Source organism: Phasianus colchicus, chromosome 33 (assembly GCF_987193195.1).
Source record: "Phasianus colchicus chromosome 33, bPhaCol1.hap1.1, whole genome shotgun sequence".
NCBI classification, from domain to species: domain Eukaryota; kingdom Metazoa; phylum Chordata; class Aves; order Galliformes; family Phasianidae; genus Phasianus; species Phasianus colchicus.
The window spans coordinates 3,321,940-3,338,098 of record NC_143468.1 but is presented as its reverse complement, the minus strand read 5'-3'; the positions used below and the strand labels follow the sequence as shown (position 1 = coordinate 3,338,098).

The 16,159-nt window shown below is 57.7% G+C and overlaps 1 protein-coding gene across 5 annotated transcripts in view; it reads right to left on the bottom strand.

Moving 5' to 3' along the window:
* LRP1 (LDL receptor related protein 1) overlaps positions 1–16,159 on the bottom strand; it is a 59,221-nt gene that overhangs the window by 32,154 nt on the left and 10,908 nt on the right. For all 5 annotated transcript variants that reach the window (XR_016460830.1, XM_031610078.2, XM_031610075.2 and 2 more), the window contains exons 3-12: positions 12,139–12,276; positions 10,422–10,541; positions 9,573–9,701; positions 9,188–9,451; positions 2,323–2,485; positions 1,976–2,198; positions 1,602–1,791; positions 725–868; positions 384–620; positions 107–287 (exon numbers count right to left, since the gene is read on the bottom strand). Coding sequence is in view for 4 of the 5 variants with exons in the window: in XM_031610078.2 (XP_031465938.1) it covers positions 107–287; positions 384–620; positions 725–868; positions 1,602–1,791; positions 1,976–2,198; positions 2,323–2,485; positions 9,188–9,451; positions 9,573–9,701; positions 10,422–10,541; positions 12,139–12,276 (1,789 nt within the window). In the remaining variant the exon portion in view is untranslated. The remainder of the gene's footprint in view (positions 1–106; positions 288–383; positions 621–724; positions 869–1,601; positions 1,792–1,975; positions 2,199–2,322; positions 2,486–9,187; positions 9,452–9,572; positions 9,702–10,421; positions 10,542–12,138; positions 12,277–16,159) is intronic.

Genomic DNA, 16,159 nt, shown 5'->3' with positions numbered 1-16,159 from the left:
GAACAGCACCTCAAAATCCCATATACATCCCATACACATCCCATACACAGCCATAAGGAACACCCCCTGCCCCATCTGTGCCCCCCAGGCCCTGCCCTGTGCCCACCCATTCAGGGGATCCACCACAATGGCTCGTGGATGTGTCATCTTCCCCTCAATCAGTGTCTTGCGTGTCTGAGCCGCCTTCTCCAGCCGTGCCACACTGATGGTCTTTTTGGGGCCATCGTCGGTCCAGTACAGGTTGTTTCCCATCCAATCCACAGCAATCCCTTCCACGTTGTGGATTCCTATGGGGAAAAGCAGTGTTAGGAAGCAGCGTGAGGATGAGGAGCAGTGTCAGCCCTGCGGTGCTCATGGCACCATCCGTCCCCACAGCAGCGCACCGTCCTTCAGGATGGTCTCCCTCTCCGTGCCATCGATCTTCTGCCTCCCAATCAGGTAGCTGGTGGTGTCAGCAAAATAGATGAAGCCGGTCTCAGCGTGGAAATCCAGAGCACGTGGGTTCATCAGGTTCTCAATGGGGATCATGTGCTCATCCGGCACTTTGGCCCCCATGTCCATCCCACGGATGATGCCGGGACGCCCTTTGCCATACACCAGGAACAGCTCATGCTCAGGCTCTGCGGGGCAACAGGGCAGCTCCAACACCGGATGGGAATTTGGGCTGTGTGGGGGGGGTGGAGGGCTGTGTGCCCCCCCGGAGCAGCACAGGCGCAGCACTCACTTTTGCAGGACTTCCCATCGCTGCCCAGGCTGAACCCAGAGCGGCAGCGGCACGTGCGGCTCTTATGGCTGTTCGCCAGCAGGCAGATATCAGAGCAGCCCCCCGGTTTGCCAAACTGGTCTGGTTCACAGGCATGGCTCCTCACTGCAGCGACAGAGAGCAAAGAGGGGCTCAGCATAGAACACCATACAGCCCCACGTGCCCGGCCCTGAGCCCCCAGAGCGCATAGAAATCCCCTGATTACTTTTATATCCTGGAAAATGCCAGGCAGGCTGCTGGCACTAAGAGGATTTTCAGTGTGTAAATTGATTAACTGCAAGAATGGGCTGGAGGTGGAGCAGCATTGGGGGTGGGGGGGCAAAGCACACAGCATCACTGCCTGCAGCTCTGCTGGGACCTGCCGGTGCTCACAGCCCCATCGCGGGGATGGGCAGCCGTGAATATTTCACAGTGCTGCCCCTGCTCTGAGTTCCCTTCGCTCTCCACTGAGGGCAATCATCACCTGACCCTGGGATGGCTGCTGCTTCCATCCCTGCTGCTTCCATCCCTGCTGCTTCCATCCCTGCTGCTCCCATCTCCTCTCCTTCCAACTCCTCTCCTTTCATCCTTGCTGCTTCCATCTCCTCACCTTCCCTCCTTCCATCTCCTCTTTCCCTCCATCTCCTCTCCTTCCAACTCCCATCTTCCCATCTCCTCTCCTTCCACCTCCGCTGCTCCCATCCCACGCCAATGACACACACAGCCCACAGAGGTGCCAGCTGCCCCAGGAGCCGTACCCAGCAGTACCCCCAACCCCGGGCTGCCCGCCGCCTCCCACCCCTCACCCCACACACTGTGCCACTACCAAAGGACCTCATCCATCCCATCCCATCCCCACCTGTGGGCTGCCGCCGTTGGTGGTAGATGTGCAGCGCTCCGCCCTTATCCACACGTGTCACCACCTGATACTCCGTGCTGTTGAAGCGGTTGACGCGGATGACGCTCGTCTTCTGCTGAGCGTTGGCGTTGTCCGAGTTGGTGGCATAGAGATAGTTCTCAAAGACTGTCAGGCCGTAGAGGTGCTCGATCTGAAGGCACAGAGAGCGGTCAGCACATGGAACCCAGCCTTGGGGTACTGCCGTGTGCTGTGGGGGAGGAGATGGGGGTCCCAGTGTGTGCCATAGGGCAGGAGATGGGGGTCCCAGTGCGTGCCATAGGGCAGGAGATGGGGGTCCTGCTGTGCACACAGAACAAGAGATGTGTCTCGCTCACCAGGATGCCCTGGATGATGGTGTGGCGGTTCTTGCCCTCGTAATCCACCACCTCGATGTAGTCCAGGTAGGCGTCAGCCCAGTACACCAGGCGGCTCACCAGGTCCAGGGTGATGCCGTGTGGGAACACAATCTTACTGTCCACCAACTTGGTGCGGTTCTGCCCGTCCATATCGCAGCGCTCCACTTTGGGGATCTGCCCGTAGTCCGTGAAGAACACTTTGCTGCCAGGGAAAAGAGATGGAGCTCAGCACATGCACTGCACAGCCTCACTGAATGCTTGCAGCTGATGCATGTGAGCTGCTCCCGCATTGGAACCCCCCCTTCCCGCTCCATAGCCATGCTCACCCCATGGCTGGGTCCAGTGCGATTCCTTTGGGGTTGTAGAGCTCCAGGTCCAGCAGGGTGACACAGGTGAGGCCATTTTTGTTGCAGACAAAGATCCGGTCGTCGATGTCATCCACAAAGTAGAAGTTGCCTGTCAGCCAATCAATGGCCATCTGCTCCACGTCTGTATGGGGGGGAAGGGATGGAAACTTGGGGGATTTGTAGGGCAGGAGCCCCATTGCCATGGAGCAGCCCCATAGTGGGGGACACACAGCACAGTGCACAGAACCATACAGAGATGGAAGCAGAGAACCACAGAAGGGATTTAAATCATAGGGGACCCCCCCTAGCCCCACTCCCTGCAGTGAATGGGGACGCCCACAGCTCCATCTGTCCAGGCTGACTCTACAGCAGCCCATCCCAAAGAGCTCTCCTTACATCCTCACGTCCCATCCAAATCTCCCATTTCAGTCTGGGGCCATTTCCCCTCTCCCTGTCATGCAGATCCCAATGAAGGCTCCGTCCCCTTCCTCCCTACGGCCCCAGCTGGGGTCCCTGGAGCTGCACTGCCCACACTGAGCACTGAGCCTGTAGGGGAGGGCTCTGCAGGTGGAGATGGCTGTGTAGGGTGAGCAGCATGAGACTGGGGTACAGCCAGTGGAATCAGGGTGCAGTATGGGGTGTAGCAATGGGGTTCAGATGCAGCACAGGGTTGGGGCGCAGCACTGAGGTTGGAATGCAGCAATGGGGTAGGGGTGCACCACAAGATTAGGGTGCAGCATGGGGTTGGGGTGCAGCAGTGGAATTGGGGTACATCATGGGATTGGGATGCAGCAGTGGGGTTAGGGTACAGCAGTGGGGCTGAGGTGCAATAGTGGGGTTGGTGTACAGCACGGGGTCAACATGCAGCACTGCACTGCAATGGAGCAAAGAAGGCTGTGGGGTGACCTTATTGCAGCCTTCCAGTACCTAAAGGGAGCCTACAAATGGGAGGGGAATCAACCCTTTGAAAGGGTAGATAACAGCAGGACAAGGGCAAATGGTTTGAAGTTGAGGGAGGGAAGATTGAGGTTGGATGTTAGGGGGAAGTTCTTTGCAGAGAGGGTGGTGAGGTGCTGGAACAGCTGCCCAGAGAGGCTGTGGATGCCCCGTCCATCCCTGGAGGTGTTGAAGGCCAGGTTGGATGGGGCCCTGGGCAGCCTGGGCTGCTGTGAAATGTGAAGGTTGGTGGCCCTGCATGTGGTGGGGGGTTGGAGCTTCATCATCCTTGAGGTCCCTTCCAACCCGGGCCATTCTATGATTCTGTGATTCTGTGAATGCAGCACAGAGTTAGGGTGCAACAAGGGGTGCAGCATGGGGTCGGGGTGCAGCAGTGGGGGCTCAGCCCTACCTCCAGCCCAATGGAGCAGTGGAGGATGGCAGCAGCTGAAGCACAGCACAGCACTACTCAGAACTGCACTGCCCAGCACAGCACTGCACTGCACAGCATGGCAAGGCACAGCACAGCACAGCACAGCACAGCACAGCACTGCCCAGCACCTCCGTAGAGAGGAGCACTGTACCAAAGGAACACCAAACATTCCCCCACACTTCAGCAGTTGGCGGCAGCGCAGCGCTGACTCACAGTCATAGGACGGAGTGCAGCCATATGGGGAGGGTGGAGGGGGGGCACATTGAGGGTCCTCTGGGACCATGAGCCCCCCCAGCAGCTGTGGGCACAGCTGGGCATCGCCCAGCCACTGCCTGCAGTGGGGGCTGTGCTGCTAGGGGGCTGGGGGGTCGGACCCCCGCCCAATGCTGGGGGTGACGCATGCTGCTGCTCCTCACCCAGGCTGTATTTTTGCAGCTGGAAAGCATTACGCTCCTCAAAGGCTTTTGTTTTTCACATCCCCATCCCACCCCCTCCTCTGCAGGAATCAGTTCATAAGATCATCATTATTATTAATAATTATTACTATTATTCTTTTCCATCTTTTCTTGGGGCTTCGGCTCCACCTGGATCTCCCCTCACTTTCTGCACACACTCACTCAGCAGATGGACCCCTATCATAACCTGCAGCTCCTACTGTGCCAAAGCCTCCCCATCCACGGGCCCCCCCATATCCCCATCCCCCCATCCCTATCCCCATCCCCACGGGGTGTATGTGGGGGGGTGCAGCCCATGGGGGGTCCCCCCCTTCCCTCCTTGCTCAATCTGCTCTGGGTGTTGCAAAGCATTGCAACATTGCACACGGCCACATTTCCTCAGCTCCATTTATTTGCTCATGTCTGGAAAAGGACTTGGGGGGGGGAGGATGAAGGAAGGGGGGGGTGTTGAACTTTAGAGGCTGTTCCTGGAAGAACTGCGCTGCTCAGGGCTGCAGTGCAGCACTGTGGGGGCCAGGGGCAGCCAGACCTGCACCAGGAGCACACAGCCCCCCCCAAATTGCTCCCCCCACCACCACCACCCAAATCTGACCCACACAGACGCCGTCGCCGCAGAGATTTTGGGGAACCGTTTTTGCTGAGGCAGCACAGAACTGTCCCCCTCCCTCCCCCCCCCAATGTGAATCAGTCACTCTGCAAACGCATCCATGGCAGCAGGAAGGAAACGCAACCTCAGCTCTGACTCAAACATTGCAACACCACTCCAGAATGGATGCAATGGAGATCATCACCTCAAACCCCCCAGCACTGCAGGGATCCCAAATCTCAGCTGCCGGAAGGGAGCAAACCCCAGGAGTGGGAACATCCCAGATCCCCCCAACACCCTCCATTGTAGAGTCCGTCTGAAAGCCCCCCCACCTCCCACCCCATGGTGACCCACGAGGTCCCAGCTCTGCGCTGCTCCACGTGCAGATGGAGGAGCAAAGCTCAGTTCTGTTGCTGCTTTTTGCAGGGGGCAGCAAGGAGCCCTACAGTCCCCACCCCACACCCCCATCCCCTGCCCACAGCTCAAATCTCACAGCCCCAGCCCCTACCCCATGGTCCCCAACCCCAGTCCCAGCCTCACAGCCCCAGTTCCAGCCACACAGCCCCACAACCCATAGCCCCACTTCCCCCAGTCTCACAGCCCCAGCCCTTGCCCCACAACCCTAGTCCCAGCCCCACAGACCCCACCCATGGTCCCCAGCCTCAGTTCCAGCCCTACAGCCCCCCACCCCAAAGCCCCAGACCCACAGCCCTAGTACCAGACCCGCACCCCCATCCCCCACCCCACAGCCCCGGTCCAAGCCCTACAGCCCCCACCCCACATCCCCAGCCCAGGGACTGCCAGCACACAGCTGCCATGGAGAAGCCCTAGAAAAGCCACTGTATGTTTCAGTTCAGAAATGTTCCCAAAGAGGAGCAGAGGATGGTAAGAAATGCTCTCCCTGGGGGTCCATGTAGGGTCCCCTCCTTTCTTAACACCAGAGTGATTCGTTCCATACATCCACATCATCCCATAACCTGAAGGAATTTCTGCCTCATCTCTCCTCACCCATCCGCTGCCCTGCGGAGCACAAAGCGCCCTCTGTGACAGCAAAGGGCTCCATGGAGAAACATTGCTTCTGGGGACCCATTTTCCTTCATTAAGGTGTGATAACGAGACACGGCACAGCCACAAAGCCACCCTGAAGGGCTGCAATGGGGACAGTGGGATTAAAGGGTGGGATGGCACTACGCTGTGTGTACACCCCCAGACCTCCCCCATAAGGCATATGAGGCACTTGGGGGGCTGCTGCCCACCCCTCTGCCCACAGTAGGGTGAATGGGGATGGGCTGAGATGAATGGAGGGTAATTGAGGAGCTTCTAATTAATTGCTCAGGGCTTAATGAGGCCGTTCCATGGGCAGAGCTGCTCCTGGCCGCGAGGAGGGAGCACCCCCAGACCTCCACGAGATGCTGCAGGAACCCAAAGGGGTCCCAGGATGGACAGACGGGCATACAGACGGATGTGTGGTGCCACCTCTCTGTGCGCCACAGGATCCCCAATTAACGTGGGAATTAATTTCGCCCACTGATCTCCAGCAATGCGGAAGCAGCACTGTGCCTCTGCTGGGGGGCATAGAAAAGGGGGGGGAAGAGAAGGGGCTGCAGCCTGACCCCCTGATTGCACCAAATCCACAGCACCGAGCTGCAGCTGCAGCCCCCAGCAATTGCACTGCATTGGCCATTCCTGCAGCACACTGCACTGCATTGCATCGCCCATTCCTGCACTGCACTGCCCATTCCTGCAGCACACTGCACTGCACTGAGCAAAGCAGAGCAAGCAGAGCGCTCAGCATCACAAAACAGAAACACAAAGAAAGCAATCTGTGCATGGAACGACGCCCATCCCTCCTTCTTGCCAAGCGCGTCCACAGCGGAGCCTCTTTCTTGGCTGCAGGGAGGAAGAAAAACAGCCCTGCATGCAAAGCGGGGAAGGAAAGCATTAATTCCTCCCTGCAATCCATTCACCCTGCAGCTCTGCTGCTTATTGGTTGGGTCATGGAGAGCAATAGGGCTGAGATGGACTCAATGGAAACCTCCTGGCCATGCGTGTTGAGAGGGATGCAGCCCGGGAAGGGATTTTAATAACGGGCCGATTGCTGTTGTTTAAGGCTTATAATGCAGCCAGGATGGAAAGTTCTGATATTTCAAACCCCTTCCTGGGGGTTTGATTTATGAAAGGCAAAGAAAACATGAAACTCTGAGATGAGAAATGATGAATCAAGAGAGATCTGCAGCCCTTTGCCAGCAGCAGCGGCGCTCCAGAGCGTGCAATGGAATGCACTGCAGCACGAGGCAAGGCACTGCTTTGAAATACAAGGCAATGCCCTGCAGCACAGCACAAGGCAATGCACTGCACTGCAGCACGAGGCAATGCACTACCCTGCAGTGCAACGCCTGCAGTGTTTGGGGCAGCAAACCCTGAACCCATGGCTGTGACCGTGCAAAGCATTGGCATCCAAAGGGAGAGGGGAGGGGTCTGTGTGGGACCCCCAGTGCTGCCATGGGGCCCATAAGCAGATTGGGTTTTGTTTTCTGCTCCTTGGAAGTCTCTTGGAAGCCCAAAGTCCAAAGGAATTGAGGGCGTCGCATCAGGAAATACATGGAGAGGTTGGAATCTGGTGGAGCAAAGCCCCGGGATGGGGCAGGGGTGGGGGTCAGCCCCCAGGGAGGTTTCTGCAGCCCCTGGGATGGATCTGCTCCATGGTGCTGGGGCTCCGTGCTCAGCAGCACACACTGCTTTCTGTCCTTGAATGCATTCGGTGCCTGCCAGGATTTCCCCCTGATTAGAAACAGGGTTGGAATTCTCACACAGAGCAGGGGAGGGATTGAGAAAGAGGAAGGGAGGAGAGAACAAGTTCCCCTTTCTGCAGCTCGGCGTGGGCAGGAAGGATGGGGCTGTGGCTCCTGCGTGCTCACAACCCCATGGAGAGGGCAGCACCGGGCAGGGAAGGAGGAACTGAGCTCCAAAGCGATGCTGTTCCGTTGCTGGTGGGGTTTTACCCTTATTTCCCTAAGAGCAATAGGTGGGATGCTCCTGGGGGCAGGGAATGGGCAAGGAGATAAACCACAAAATGAGCATGGGCAGCAGCATTTGGGAACAGAACATCTGCACTGCTGCACTGAGGGCTCAGCAGCACGAGGAGATGGGAAAGCAATGCTGCAGCATCCAGCAGCCCTGGCCAAGCCCAGTTAACAGCACCCAGCACAGCTCCCATGGCGCAAGAGACACCAATCATCTTGCAGGGACACAGAGGGGACACAGAGTCCTATGGCACCGGGCTTTGGTGTCCCAGCCCTGCAGTGACAGCTGGGGCTGCCGGCTCTCAGCCCTGCAGCGCCCAGTGGGATGTGGATGGAGCCCTGATAGCACCAGGGAAGTCTGGCTCCTGCTGTGAGCTGATCAACACCACAAAGCAGCAGCTGCTAATTGGGTTCACAGGTCTTAGTGACCCTGGGGGTAGGGGTGGGGAGAGTGACATTATCTCCTCATCAGAATGTCCTCAAACCAACCGCAGGCTTTGGAACCAGGGGCATGAATATCTGAGGCTGAAAACCAGAGCCCAAAATGCCAGAGCCAAAGTGCTCAGCAGTACAGAGCTGAGGTAGAGGAGGGATCCCATGGCCATGGGCCAGCCCTGGATGGGCATCGTACATGCAGAACATGAAAACACCAGCGCCGAGCTCTGCTGGAAGCAGCAGTGCAGCACCCTGCGCTCTGCCCCTCTGCTGAACTGAGTGGAGAGACCCAGTGTGGCCAGAGGGAACCTCACAGGGAAGGAAGGAGAACACAGAGTCAGACCTCAAAGCAGCGCGGTGGGGATGGGAGGCAAAGCTCAGCTCCTCCTGCCTAATTTCAGGCTGTGAGAGCAATGGGTGAGGCCTCTCCCTATAAATACACACAGCTCCATCCATCCTGCCCGCCTGCAAACAAACTGGGAGCCCAAAGGGGGGGTGGCAGCGCTCTGCTGTGACCCCATGGGCTCATGGTGCCCTCCTCCCCACGTCCCAGCAAACGGCTGAGCCTCTGAGCACCAAAATCCCAGCAGGGGAGCAGGCTGGGAGCAGCAAGTCCCAACAGGAGGCTGTGCTGTAAAACCCTCCTCGCACCAAACAGAACCACCATCGCCCTCTGACTCACAGCCTGACGGAGCAGAGTTGGGGTTGGGATTCTTGTAATCACTGCTCAGGGTGGGACTGAGGCCAGAGGAACACGGGGCCAAAAGGAAAAGAGGAAATGAGAAGAGCTGCTGTCCCCAAAGCACTGCGCAGGTACCATCCCCATCCCCACCATTTCTCTCGGTGTATTTGCACAAGGAAACCGCTGGACTCGCCAGCAATAACCAGAGGGAAGGAAGAGGGAAAAGCCAAAGCTAAAAGGGGAAGGAGGAGGAAAGCTGTGCAGGAAGAGCCCTCCTGGAAAGGGAGCACTCACGGTGCAGGCTGAGAGAGATGTTGATGGAGCGCTCCTCCACGAAGCCCTTCAGGTTGGGGATCTTGGCACACTTGAGGATGGTTTGGGATGCGCTGTCACCCACGTGCACCCAGCACACCGTGTCCTCAATGTAGTTGAAGTCCATGGCCGTGGTCTGCTTGGCACTGGTGGGGGTGATGTTGGGCACCGGGGCTCCGCTCAGGTACGTGGCCAGGATGTTCTGGGAGTTGGCAATGAGCAGCACGGGAGGGCGATCCACGGGCTCTGGGGAAGGTGGCAGAGAAATGGGGCTGTGACAGCACACACACGGCAGTAAGGGCAGCTTAAAGCAGAGAACCAGAGCCACACTCCCACCAGGAGCCCGTTGCTTTCACCAGGCTCTCACCATTCTTGGCTTTGCAGGACCTGTTGTCAGGCTGCAGGAGGTATCCTTCGACGCAGCTGCACGTGTAGGAGCCCTCAGTGTTGGTGCAGGTCTGGCTGCAGGTGCCATACACAGTGCATTCATCAAAGTCTGCAAAATAAAGAGAAACAATGAGGTTTGGAGCAGCAAACATCCTTCTGTGACAGCCACGTGAGGGGAGGACATGATGTGCAAGGAAGCCCAGCAGCACACAGAAAGCAAAGGGACCTCCAGCACAGCTCCTGGTCAACGTCACCTCGCAGCCCTGTGCTGTAGCAGCGAGCAGAGGGGAAGCAAAAGGAGAACTCTGCTTCACCATGGACTCTTTTGGAGGCCTCACTGCCCCCCAGCCCTCCTCATTGCTCTGCAAAAGCTGCACCTCAGTTCTCAGCCCGGATTGCTTTCCTGTGCAGCTCCCAACCCCCTGGTTCACATGCTGCTTTCTTCTGCGAGATGAAAGGGCTGCTGCACCACAGAGCCCTCACCCAGAGCTGCATGCAGAGCTGATAACATCCCCCTCCCACCTCTGCTCAGATAAATGAGAGACAGAGCCACTGACACCTCTCACCTCAGGACTTGTTCCCAGGATCTGACGGCCCCTTTGACCCTCCCCTGTTATCCAACGCCCTTCCCAGGGCACTCACACCCATGTGTGCTCACAATCAGCATCCTTCCTCCTCCTCAGCTCAGCACTGCACCCACCCACCAGCTCCACGGCTGAAGGGAGACCACCACTCCAAGGAGGCCACCACCCCCCCCGGTAGCCCAGAGGTGCTGAGCTCCACGACCCCCTTTAGGGCCCCACTCTGAGCGCCCCAAACCCACACCCACCTTTGCAGCTCCTCCTGTCCTCAGCCAGCTGGAAGGAGTTGTTGCAGTAGCAGGCAGGGCCGCTCAGCGTGGGCACACAGTGGTGCTGGCAGCCCAACGCTGTGCAGTTGGCCAATTGCTCTGCGAAGAAAGGCAGAGGAGAGGTCAGACAAACAGACAGAGCAGAGCTCAGTGGGTTCTGCCCCATGGGACCCTTCCCCTCGTGGAACAGCTCAGTTTCAGGTTCATATCTCCTCGCTGAAGCATCAGAGCATCCAAGAAAATAGGAAAAAGCCCTAAGAATGCACAGCCTTAAGTGGGGGAGGGGAGACAATGGCAGGAGCACAAAGGCTCCAGTCACATCACCTCCATCTCCTGGGGGTTTCTGCCGAGGCACAGAAGCCCCCAAGGTGCAGATGGGGCCATGCAGCTCCACTGGGTGCTCTGCAGGACAAAGCTGAGCCAGCAGAGGAAGCTCCTGTTGGCAGCAAAAGAGCTGAGGGCAAGAGAGGCTAGGTACAAAGGGCAGCAAGCAATTATCCAGCAGGCTGGGGTGCGATGGGCAGTGGGAACTGGGGGTGCTTGTTAGGGCCTGATGAGCCCCACACTGTGCTCCACTGTGCACTGTGCTCCATAGGGCCGAACCTGGATGGCTGCTGGGAGCATTGGGAGCTGCACTGCACTGCACTGCACTGCGCTGCACTGCAGCAGTGTGCATTGCTCACACTGCACTGCTCCATTCAGAACCTGCAGCCCTCAGATGATCCATCTCCAGGCTGGATTAGCAGCACCTGGATGAGCAGCACAGCCCTAACCACGGAGCAAAGGTTGGGGCAGATGTGGGGCTCAGCACCCATTGGGACCCCAGCAGCACCCAGCAGCTGCCCTGGCCCAGTGCCATCAGCACTGTGTCAGCACAGCCCAGCTGTGAAAAATGAGCTCTCATTTAACCGGTGAGACCTATTAGCTAAATATTAATTGTCAGCCAGGGCAGGGCTGCACAAACAGCCCCACACTCCTCCTGCCGGCACTTCCCATTCACAGCTGCATTCAAGGGCTGCAGGAAGGAGGGGAGCAAAGCAGCGTGTCCCAGCATGGGATTGGGTTAAACAGGATGGAAATGGCCCCAAAAGAGCCCCCACCCGGGCCTGGAAGCACTGAGCTCGCCTACAGCACAGAGCCAGCCCTGGGGTCAGCCCAGGACACGCACAGCTGATCTGTGCACCGGGCAGCGATGCGTGCTGAGATTTGGGGAGAGTTTCCCAACAGGATTAGCAAGCAGGGAGCAGCCTAGGGAGGGGGGGGGGGGAAACAAAGCTCCTGGAAATATGGAAAAAAATACATCAGCATCTCTTATCTGAACCAGAATCCCAACTCTCCAAGCTGTTAAACCCAGGAGACAATGCAGCTATTTAATGGCCTGCAGGCTCAGGAATGATGGGCATTTACTTGCAAGCAGCTCTGGATAATCTCTGAGTGTGCAGATTGCCAGCTCAGCTGCCCCCAGCCCGCCTGCTGCTGGGACAGGGGCACGAGCACCTCCACCAGGGCAAAGCATGGCCAAAAGCAGCAGGGGAGCTGCCTGGGTCCCACCCCAAATCATCAGCAACTCAGGGATCTCATGATTCACCCTGGAAAGAGAGCAGGGGGGTATTTTGTGATGCTGTCCCCACCTACCCACAAATCTTGTTCTGCAGAGGATAAGCAAGAAAATGCCAACCCATCTCCCAACACCTACCCCTGCAGTGAGGCCCCTCATCGGAGCCGTCGAAGCAGTCGTGGAGCCCATTGCACAGTTTGCTCATGTGGATGCACAGCTCGGTGCCCAGGCAGTTGTGCTCGTTGGGTTGGCACCGCGACACTTTGCTCTGAGGGCCTGCAAGGACAGCAGAAGGCACAACAGTCATTCCCCAAATCAGGGTGCAGCCAGCTGCCCCGCTCCAGCACCTCCCCACGGCACCCATCCCCAGCGTGGGGATGGATGGGCACAGCTCACCCCACAGCAGCCCCACAGCAGCTATGGGGCACTGGGATGCACTGAGCACTCCCGATCCCTGCTTTGAGCCCTGGGGTCCCACACCTCCCCCCCACGGAACCCCGGTGCCCAAAGCACATCCACAGGTGCCAACAAACCCTTTTGCTCCTCTTGTGCAGGCAGGCAGTTCACAGGGGGTTGTTAAGCACAAGGGTTACACGATACCAGGAGCCTTAATCTCCATTATTAACTCGCAAACTTACAAAGGAAGCACAGCTTATTTTTTAAGCTTCTCTGAAAAGCAGCACGGCATTAAGGCAAACAACAAAACACCCTGCAAATCAAATAATATCCCCAAACCCCATTAAAAGCTCTCCCGGCGCCTCGGCTCCGACCAACAGAGCAGCAGCCCCGGGGTGCAGAGCGGAGCAGGAGCTCTGGATGCAGCAACCCTGGTCTCCCTGTCCCCAAATCTCTCAGGTTTTAGGGCTGAATAAGGAACTCTCCAACAGCTCTTGCTGGAGTCACCGCTGTACCTCTACTGGGGCAAGAGCAGCATGCAATGATAAAATCCCAATCTAGAGGGAGACAGCAGTGTGAGCAGCTCCCACGGGGGCACACACCAGATGGGCACCAGCAGCACCGCAATGCCCAGCTGCCATTGCAGACAGCTGTGCAGACCTGCAGGCTCCATGCCTTGGGATTCAGGCACTGTAGGACTCATCCTAGACCTGCCAGGCTTCCCTGGGATCCACATTGAGTGCCCTCTGCCTGCAGCTCCGCTTCCTGGAAGCTGCTGCATTACACTGGCTGTGCTTTCAGCCCCAAGCCTTGGGCTGACAGCAGGCATTGCTCAAGCGAGGGCTGAAAGCTCCCTGCAGGACAGACAGCTGTGATGGGGACACTGCCAACCCCAGGGCAGCCCATCTCTGCACCCCACCAGGCACAGGGACCACACTCCTCCTCCCCTCGTATCTCCATTATGTGCTTCCCTCCCATGGAAAAGTGCAGGGACTCAGCCTCCCCTCCCTGCACTGCACAGCAACGCCTGCTGCCCTCAGCCTGCACTGCCATGTAAGTCAGCCCAGGCTCAGCACACAGATGGGAGCACTGGGAAGAGCCAGGCTGGGAGCAGGGAGGACACACACAGCTCTGGTGTGCATCCCCTGTGCACAGGACCCCCCCAGCACTCCCCTCCCAAGTGGGAGCCTCCACCCTACCAGCAATGAAACAGCAAATTGTTTCTGGATGAGCAGCCACAGAGGGTTGGGTTGTTTTCCTCTGCCCTTCCCCACTGAGCCCCGCTTTGCAGAGCTGGCAAGTCCAGCAGGAAAGCTGCAGCGAGCTGCCCCAAAGCACAGCAGTGTGGTGGGGAATCCATGCAAAGCTCCTGCCCAGAGCACATGAAAAGATCCCAGTGTGCCAAGGTGAACAACTCCAACCCACCACCATCTGGTTCATGCAACGTGAGCAACGTTGGCCTTCTTTGCACAAGAGGTGCCCGAAGGATGGGAATCCAAAGATCCCATTCCTGTGAGCACAGGATGCTTTTCCAACACATGTAGGAATGTTTCCAGTTTGCAGATTCACTCAGCACTGGGAGATCAACCATAGAGTCATAGGTTGGAAAAGACCTTCGAGATCATCGGGTCCAACCATATGGGCTGGACTGCAGAGCTGGGGACCAGGACCTGAGCATGGGCTCTGCTGCAGCCCTGGGACCACACGTCGCTCCCTGCTCTGCACTCCAGCCCCCAGAGTGCTGCTCTGCCCCCTCCCCAAAGGGGGTCGAGCCACACTGCCATCAAGCAATCGCAAATTGAGGGTTAATTAAGCACCATCAATAAGCAGGCTAAAAGAAGGAAGGCACCGAAATAAAGCCCACAGTTCATCAGTCAGAACTGATCTGCCGTGTCCATTATTCCCTGCACAGAGCCTGGATCAAACTGCTTATCGCAAACAGGGCAGGATTAATCTACAAGCCACTCTGTTTGCTTTTGACTGTGTTGGTTTGCTAATAAATGAGGCCATTTATTACATGTGACAAGCTTGTGGTACACCCCAAGGAGCCGAATTAGGCCGGAATTTTAACCTCACTTGGAAAAAAAAAAAAGGGGGGGGGAAAGAAGAAAAGCAATTCTTTCTTCCATAAATACGGGCTGTAATTGATTTGGCAACAGCCCAAAGAGACGTGAAGTGGGGAAAGCTGCGAAAGGAACAGATGGGAGCCTGACCCGGAACGGGCAGGTCCTGCCCACAGCCCTGCCTTGGTGCCAGCACCCAGCACAGCATCAGCCAGGGGTCCCTCTCTGTGCTGCAGCTCCTCCTGCTCCTGCAAAGCCAATACTGGACAGGACTGCCCGGCTTCATCACTGCCCTGCCGGATGCAAACACCCCCTGGCTCTGAAGGCTGTGGGGTGCGATGTGATGGCAGGAAGGGCGCTGCCATCCAGCAGTGCATGAGCAGATCCCACCGGGCTGCCCTGCGACACCCATCCGAGGCTCAGGCATGGGGCCAGCGGGGGGAACAGCCATCAGGCAGCCACAGCAAATCCATTTCCCAATGCTCCTTTGGTTCGCAGTGGGGTGGAGGCTCTCGTCCAAGTTTTGCTCCTCGGGAAAGCATGGTGGAATGTGAAAGTGATGGGGTAAGAATCAGTGCATGCCTCTCGTATGGACACGAGTGCATCCACAGAGCTTAAAAGGGAACTCTCCCTGCGCTCTGCGAGCACGTGAGCAACGCCAGCAAATGCTTAAAAGGATTCCCTGGGGAGGAAAACCTTCCGCATAACAGACAGCACTTCCAGAGCCTCCGACATGAGTACATCACTGCAATGTAAATAGTCGTGCCTGGCTGCCAGAGCGGCATCCGCAGCCAGGGCTGGGAATAATAATAATAAAAAAGTCCTAATAATTAAATAATAGGAATAAAAATCATTCTCTCCCCGCCAAAGAGATAAGGGGGATGAGAGCCTTCTGGATGCCCCGGTGCCAAAGTGGCGTGAGAAAGCTCACCTGGCAAACCAACAGATGTCTGCCAGTGCCGACAGGTCGGGCTGTTTGCACGAGCCTGGGCAGGAGCAGGCAGAGCTGAGCATCCCCTGCCCAGGGGAGAGGCACCCATGGGCGATGCCCATCCGGCACCGCCAGCCCACACCAGGCTAAGTGCAGGATGTGAGAGCAGGGGTCCCCTCTGCCTTGGGAGTGCGGGATCTCATCTTGTAGCGGGCACAGATGTGGAGACTGCGCCACCGCATCTCACCCTCCTGGAGCAGCGCAGTGGCTGCTGTCCTCCCTGCCGGCTCTGCAGCCCCACCAGCACCGCTCGGGCAGTGACGAATGAGGAAAAAGAGGTGGAAAAAAACATCCGGGGCGTCTGTCTACCTGTCCGGATGGATAAAGAGAGTGCTGTGAAACGGGCACAGCTAGCGGAGTACGTCAATCAGGACGGATTTCTTCCAGCACTGGGAAAGGCCTCCAAGCCGTCCCGCAGTAATTTTCCAGGGCTGCTGATTGAGTGGAGCCAGACAGCCCATCCCAACCCCCCCATCCCTCCCACGGAGGGGACGGTTGCATCATTTTTGCTTTCAGAAATAAATAACTCCAGCGCCGAACCACAGCCTGCCTGGGAGGAAAGCTGTGTGCCAGGAGCAGCGGGGGCCCGGGGAGGACGGGGCCACGGCGCTGGGTGTCAACAGCAGCACCCGGCAGCTCGGGGCTGCGCTCCTGGCACGGAGGAACGGGGGATGTGCTCTGCAGGAGCTCCCGGCCCGGCCCTGTCCGA